At 44.2% G+C, this 7481-nt stretch overlaps 1 protein-coding gene across 1 annotated transcript; it reads left to right on the top strand.

Annotated features, from left to right (window-relative positions):
• The first annotated feature begins 2353 nt into the window (after positions 1-2353).
• LOC4336250 (inositol transporter 1) lies at positions 2354-6792 on the top strand. The gene is made up of 6 exons (XM_015780581.3): positions 2354-3069; positions 3588-3658; positions 3738-4073; positions 5076-5183; positions 5264-5449; positions 5634-6792. The coding sequence occupies exons 1-6, from the start codon at positions 2922-2924 to the stop codon at positions 6303-6305; spliced, it is 1521 nt and encodes a 506-aa protein (XP_015636067.1). The 5' UTR covers positions 2354-2921; the 3' UTR covers positions 6306-6792.
• The last annotated feature ends 689 nt before the right edge of the window (positions 6793-7481 follow it).

The following is a 7481-nucleotide window of genomic DNA, read 5'->3' as shown; positions in this document are numbered from 1 at the left end:
AATATCATATTAATTTATTTTTTAAGTTTGTAATAATTAAAACTCAATTAATCATATGTTATTACCATCTCAATTCATTTTTCAAGTTTATAATAATTAAAACTCAATTAATCACACGTCATTACCATCTCATTTTACATAAAACATTTAATTTTATTTCATCTTCATGACTCAAACACCACCTCAGTGTTCACCCGTGCAGCGTGCCCAGCTAGGGCAAAGCAGTGGAACTGACCGCCCAGGAGAATGACGTACGACTTCACCAGCGCCGGTGGCACGTGCAAAAGGCGCAACAAGCGCAACAAGCGAGAGGCCTTCCTTCGCAGCCGTGGCGCGGGGGCCCTGCGACGACAACGACGCGGCCGGTTTCCGCAGCCACGAGCCGCTCACCCATCCGCCACGAGCGCATCTCCGTCAACCTCCCACAGGGCAATCACAGCCGCGGTGACGTGACTCGTGAGAGGCGGCAGTTGGGCTGGATGGCCCCCCGGGCCACCCGGTCCCAGGCGGCGGCGACACCTCACCGCGCTGATCCACACCCAACGGACGCGGATGCTCTCTGACGCCAACGCGCGCGGCCGGACGGAATAAACAGATCGGATAATGGCGGAGATGTGTTCATCCGAGCATCTGACCGTCCGAGCCCGAGCCACGTTTCCTGGCTCTCCAAGGACCAAGGGGCTTTCGGCGATGCGGTTCAGCAGAAACGGCCTTCCTCTCGTCGGTTTCGAAGCGCGGGCGGTGGGCCCACCACTGGCCCACGCACATCTCTCCCGTTGCGTCTAGACGCTTTTTTTTTTCATGTGACGAAAAATGAACTAATACCGGATAAAATGATACGGCTACAACTCATTTTGCAGCCTATCTTTGTTCGTCGATTAATGATTTCTCCATTTGCAATTATAGCCTTTTCTTTTTTTCTCTCGTTATCAGCGACTTCGTAAGATTACGGAAATACATTACAACTTTCAGTAATTTATTTCCATTAAACTTCTTTTGCCTTTTGAATCGAGAGCACAAGATCTACTTTCTTTTGTGGAGGAATTTCATCGATGTCATCTGTGAAGTGTTGCTGTATGGATTACCATCAGCTTTGAGTCCGTGTTTAGTTCCAAAATAATTCTTTAAACTTCTAACTTTTTTATCACATCAAAACTTTTCTACACACATAAACTTTTAATTTCAACTAGAGGTGAAAGTGGTTCGGATAGTTTCCGTCCGTCTGGACCATTTTTCGGATTCGGATAGTTTCGGTCGGAACTATCCGGAAATTCCCGGATTCGGAAACGAATTCGGATTTTTTTCTCGGAACGAAAACGAATACAGTAAGGGTACTATCTGTCGGAATCGAAAAACGGTCGGAACTATCCGGATTTTTATCTGTTGGAATCGGAATACGGTCGGAACTATCCGGATTTTTTTTATATCCGCAGACATTGAGCAAATTTAAAAAAAAAACGTATATATACATAACTTTTTCATACGGAATCAGATGGAGACAAACTTTATATCAACATTGTAGAGCTCGATGAGATCTACAACTTTCTTATTGATTATTTTATTATTTGAGGTCATTTAAGGAGTCTAAATATTCATTATAATATACCATATTAATTTTTACAAGATCTCAGAACTGCAATTCAAACAACAACATCTGATGGAGATGTGTTCCATATCAAAGTTGTAGAACTCAACGGGATCTACCACTTTGTAGTTTATAACAGTTGTATTTGAAAGCATTTAAAGTATAAAACAAACATTACAAGTTTCGAAGATGTGAAGTAAAATAAATAACATCTCCAATTTATACAATGGTAAGTAAGTTATACATCTAGTAAAAGGTCTTGAGAATAGAAAATGATAATCATATTTGCATATGGATCTCTAAGAGCAATAGCCATGAAAATCGATTTTCACATAGGGTTGTGGGATCGTCTATAAAATTGACGATATAAATGTTGGAGATGTTGAACTAAAATAATAAGCGATATCTTTTCCTTAATCAAGAAACTCAATTTGAGGGGTTTTTTATATACTGGTAAATATTCGCTATCGTATTCGTTCCGTCTCGTATTCGCTCCGTATCTGTATTCGATAATATTCGATTTCATTTCCGTATCCGAGTTTTCGATTCCGATTTCAATTCAAAAAAAATAAAAACAAATATGATAATTCCATCCGTTTTCGATCCGATTTCATTCCTAATTTCAACCAAACACGACCTGAGTTCAGGTCCGTGGTCCGTCTCTCGCCGTCTCGCGGTCTCGCTCGGTTTCCCCCTCCGAATTCCGAATTTCCGATCCCCACGGTGGCGTCTCCCTATATCTTTCGTCAACCAATCAAAAGGAAACTCGAAGCGTATCGGCTTCATCGCCAATCGATGATGCGACGATGCTGATCTGATCATCTGAACCCAACAAAATTTCTCCTTCAAAACCTGCAAGCTCACCTTCTTCTCCCCCAGCTCTCTCCTCCGATCATTTGCCCAACCACCACCCAGCCCGCCAGCCGTGCGAGCGCAGCTTTCCTATTTAAGCCGCGCCTCGCTGGCTCGCTGCCGCTGCCCCTGCCTCTTCCCCGAATGCTGGTCTCTCGTCGCCCCGTCCCCTGGAATCTCTCCCTTTCTACCTTGGTCCGGGACCGCGGCTCCTGAAATCTCTCTCTGTCCCTAGAAATTTCTGCGCGCGTCTTCCGTTCTTCTCCCCGGTTTGGTTGGTTCCCGAGCCTGTGACCTCGGGGGCGGCCGAAAGGTTGGATTTTGTAGAGCAGGCTTTACTTGCATCTGGGCAAAGATTGGATTTTTTTTGTGGAGCGATTTTGGGGTCGTTGTTTTTTGGTGCTTGTTTGCTGAAGTTTGGATTTTGGGAGGAGTTTGGGGGGGGGGGGGGGGGGTTCGGTCAGATGTGGTGGGAGCGGAGGGCATGACGATCGATTTGTCCATGCCCGGGAGCTCCGGGCTCCTGGACGACGTAGGGGGGAAGAAGCACATGAATTTCTTCAGCAACCGCTACGTGCTCGCGCTCACGGGCGCCGCAGGAATCGGCGGGTTCCTCTTTGGCTACGACACAGGTATATGGTTGCATGTGTGCCATTTACCTTCCAACTTTTGCCTGAACGTTTCATCAAGTGTAGCTGTTCTCGATGAATTTCCCCTCGCAGTAATAAGCGACATGTTTTTGGTTGCTTTGGACTTGTTGGGTTACTTCATTTTCATATGATGAAACATTCAGATGGTGTTTGGTCCAATTTGATATTTGACAGTATGTTCAGGAAGCCTATGGTTAGATATCATTGATACAAACAAACAAAGTTTGAAGTGGAAGTCTGAAATGAGATTTATGAATAGTGGACTTATTTTGTTGAGTTCGTGCTATGATCTCTACAGTACTGCATAAAGATAGATATTAATTTTAGCAGCGGGATGAAATCAATGCTTGCATCATTCTTATTAATTTCTAGCAAAATCTTCGAGTGTGTGTAACTTCACAGAATTACTGTACTGTATACTTTTGCCAAAAAAAAAAAAGAAAAGAAGAGAAGACAGTATGATAAATTTGTGCTCTTAGCTAAGAAATTTATTCTATCAGGTGTCATATCTGGAGCCCTTTTGTATATTCGGGATGACTTTCCAGCAGTCAGAGACAATTATTTCTTACAGGTTCAATCTAATCTAGTACAAATTACTGGTCATTAACCATATGGCACGCCTGCACCAACTGATTTTGGTTCTTCCGTAGGAGACAATCGTTAGCATGGCATTGGTAGGAGCCATCATTGGAGCAGCTGGCGGCGGCTGGATCAATGATACATACGGCCGTAGGAAGTCTACTCTTGTGGCTGACATGCTGTTTGCACTTGGCTCACTTGTTATGTGTGCTGCTGGTGGTCCTTACATTCTGATTCTTGGAAGGCTTCTTGTTGGCTTGGGTGTGGGTATAGCATCAGTCACAGCGCCAGTTTACATTGCTGAAGCTGCTCCTTCGGAAATTAGGGGAGGTTTGGTGTCAACTAATGTACTCATGATTACTGGTGGTCAATTCTTCTCCTACCTCATCAATCTTGGCTTTACTGAGGTAGACATTCAACCTCCATTTAATTAGCATATTTTATTCCATTATTCCTACACATTAGCAGTTTTCAGTTTAAGTTCTTTTAACATTCAACTATAAACGGAACAAGTTCAAGCTGAAAACATTGCAGTTGAAATTTTTTTATTGAGCTTCCACAAACCAGGTCTTGCACTGCCATGGGGAACTTAACTGTTAACTGCAACTAAGTATATATATGAGCTCGCATCATATCTTTAATGAAAAAATAACAAGCTTGGGGTCGGTACTCTTGCACAAGAACCATGGAAAAGCTGCACATGTTATGTTATTCAAGATGAACTCCCTTGAGAAAGGATTTCAGCATCAATGCCATGTTTATACTACCTTTTTCTCCTTTTCATATATTTACCTTTTATGGTATTAACATTCCTGTTGGTGCTAGTTAACTGTGTAACACTTAATTAGCAATGAACAAGAGTCAGCTTCCTTGCCAGCAGCAATGGATGAATCACCAACAAGGTGTTGTTTGGTGCGTAGCCACTCTAGTGTTAATGCTCCATCTTTCTGTTTCTGAAATTCACTGCAGTATATACATCATTCTGTTTTCTTTTTTCTTAAATGAACTTCCTGTATTTATCTGAAATGCACATTTTATCCCTTGGCACATCATATGATTTTGTGATTTCAGTAGCCTATTCACTGTTTGTTCTTGAAGTACCACTTTACTTACCTGAGGATGAAAAATTATGTGTCATTTGAATCAAATAATTCAGTCAAGTAGAACCTTATAAAGCAATGACCAACAATATTAAATTATCATTGTGCGTCTCCTTATAATTTGACTTGGGGTTTCATAATCTTGATGCATAACAAATCCTGCATTATTAGAAAACAATATAAGATGTCCTATAAAAGAAGATATACAACCATCTTTCTTGAGAGTTATAGTGGAGATATTCGTAAGCTGGTAATACATTAGTACGAGTAGTTGCAAACTTGCAATGATATGCATGCTACATGTCATAGGTTCCTGGAACATGGCGCTGGATGCTCGGAGTTGCTGCTGTGCCTGCAATTCTACAGTTTGTTCTGATGCTTTTTTTGCCAGAATCTCCCCGTTGGCTTTTCTGGAAGGTTATATTTTAAGCTTTTATTCAGTCATGTATTATCTCCTTTTATCTGCATTTTGTTGTTACATTAACTTTTCTTTACAGGATGAGAAAGCAAAAGCTATTTCTGTCCTAGAGAAGATTTATGACTCTGACCGTCTAGAGGAAGAGGTAGAGCTTCTTGCTTCTTCTTCAATGCATGAATTTCAGTCTGATGGTACTGGGAGCTATTTGGACATTTTCAAGTCAAAGGAACTAAGGCTAGCATTTTTTGCTGGAGCTGGTCTTCAGGTATGTTCATCATCTAGCATTCTAGCCCACTCATTTTAGGTATGTCTTAGTCCCTTAGACTCTTAGTCACCAGGGAGATAAACGGTTCACTGTGCTAAGTGCATTCCTCAAGGAGCATTTGATTTATGCATCCTGTTGGTAACTACATGGAGTTTTCTCCCCTAAGACATGTTAATCTGTGCAGGCGTTCCAGCAATTTACTGGCATCAACACTGTCATGTACTACAGCCCAACAATTGTCCAGATGGCTGGGTTTACCTCCAACAAGTTGGCATTGCTCCTTTCCCTCATAGTCGCTGGTATGAATGCCGCTGGGACCATTGTTGGAATCTACCTGATTGACCGCTGTGGCCGGCGTCGCCTGGCCCTTACAAGCTTGGCTGGTGTGGTGGTCTCCCTCGCCATCCTAGCAATGGCCTTCATACTGCAGTCATCATCAGATATCTGTTCGAATGCACTCAATGGTGCCTGCCAAGGTGCACTGGGATGGTTCGCGGTGGCGGGACTCGCTCTATACATCGCCTTCTTCTCCCCAGGCATGGGGCCAGTTCCATGGGCAGTGAACTCCGAGATCTACCCCGAGGCATACCGTGGAATGTGTGGTGGCATGTCAGCCACTGTCAACTGGGTATCTAACCTGATTGTGGCACAAACATTCCTCTCGATCGTCGGGTTGGTTGGGACCGGCCTGACCTTCCTGATCATCGCCGGAATAGCGGTGCTGGCCTTCATCTTCGTGGCTCTCTACGTGCCGGAGACTAAAGGCCTCAGCTTTGAGCAGGTTGAGCTCCTGTGGAAGGAGAGAGCATGGGGAAACCAGGGCAATCGCCAGAGCCTTTTGGGCGCTGCACCGTAGTGAGCCAGCTCTCATCCTGCTTGCCCTTGCTGGCAAGGGTCGGTGGCTGGCTCCCTTTTTAAGATGGCCGTGCCACCCTCAGTTTCTATCGGCTCTCTCTAGCTGGGAAGTTTTAGGAAGATCTGGATGCAGACCAAATTTTATTACGTGGTAGCGACTAGATCATTGTTCTGTCACCTGGCATGTATTGTCAATTTCTCATGGTGGAAACTGGGATAATTTCAGCATTGGGTGGGTGAAGAATCAGGTTGTGTTGGTGTCGAATCTTGTATACATGGGAAGGACTGTACGAGCTATACTGGTTGTGCATTGCCGTCACAAGTGTATAGTTCCGGTGCTAGATGTGCCGGGGAGACGGTTAAAAACCTGTTATGGACAGAAACAGGAATGAAAATTATCGCTTTAATATTCTTGCTCGTTATTCCTCCACCAGGTGTATCTGACTTGGCAAACCTTGAGAGTTATATGCAGATGATGTATTTTGTAACTAATGTGTCTGTACAATGGAATTTTCTTTTCTTTTCTCCATTTTTACCTGTCTGACAGGATCTAGTATGGCGCAAGATTTGTTGCCAGGAAATGGTTTGTTAAGCAGAACATAGATCATCAGAGGAGGCTTCTTGAGCTGACATTACATAGAAGATGATCACCATAAATTATTCTGGCGAAGAGCTATATTTTTTTTTATGTTACCATATGCATTAGGATATTCCACTTTTAGTAATCACCACTACTGATTCAGACGAAGCACACGACTAGCTTGGAGGCATATATTCAGAACTTCAGATACGATATAGGAGTACCTACCAGGAAACACGTACAAACCAGCAGTACTGTGATACTGTCCGATCTTTCCTCTGAATGCGGACGAAGGTGTTGTACATTTGTCTGCTTCCCCCACACCTCTGTTGCTACCTTTTCGTCGTCGTCGTCGCCGGCGGCGGCGAGGAGCCGAGGAGGATCATCCAGTGGATGTGTTGGCCGGCATCTCAGGCGCAGCTCAGCAAGGGTCGGATCGGATCCCCGTCTCCCTCGGAGATGTCCGCCACCGCCTCCCCAGCCTCCGCCCTCCCGTTCCGGGCCGGCAAGTCCGGTGTTTTTCGGCCCGGCCCAACCGTGCGGAGACGCGTTCGTGTCTGTCCTTTTCCGGCCCAGCTTGCGCAACCGAGGCCCATC

The sequence above is a fragment of the Oryza sativa genome, chromosome 4 (assembly GCF_034140825.1).
Source record: "Oryza sativa Japonica Group chromosome 4, ASM3414082v1".
In the NCBI taxonomy this organism is placed as follows: domain Eukaryota; kingdom Viridiplantae; phylum Streptophyta; class Magnoliopsida; order Poales; family Poaceae; genus Oryza; species Oryza sativa.
Note: the sequence above shows the minus strand (reverse complement) of the source record. Positions and strands in the feature narration are given on the sequence as shown.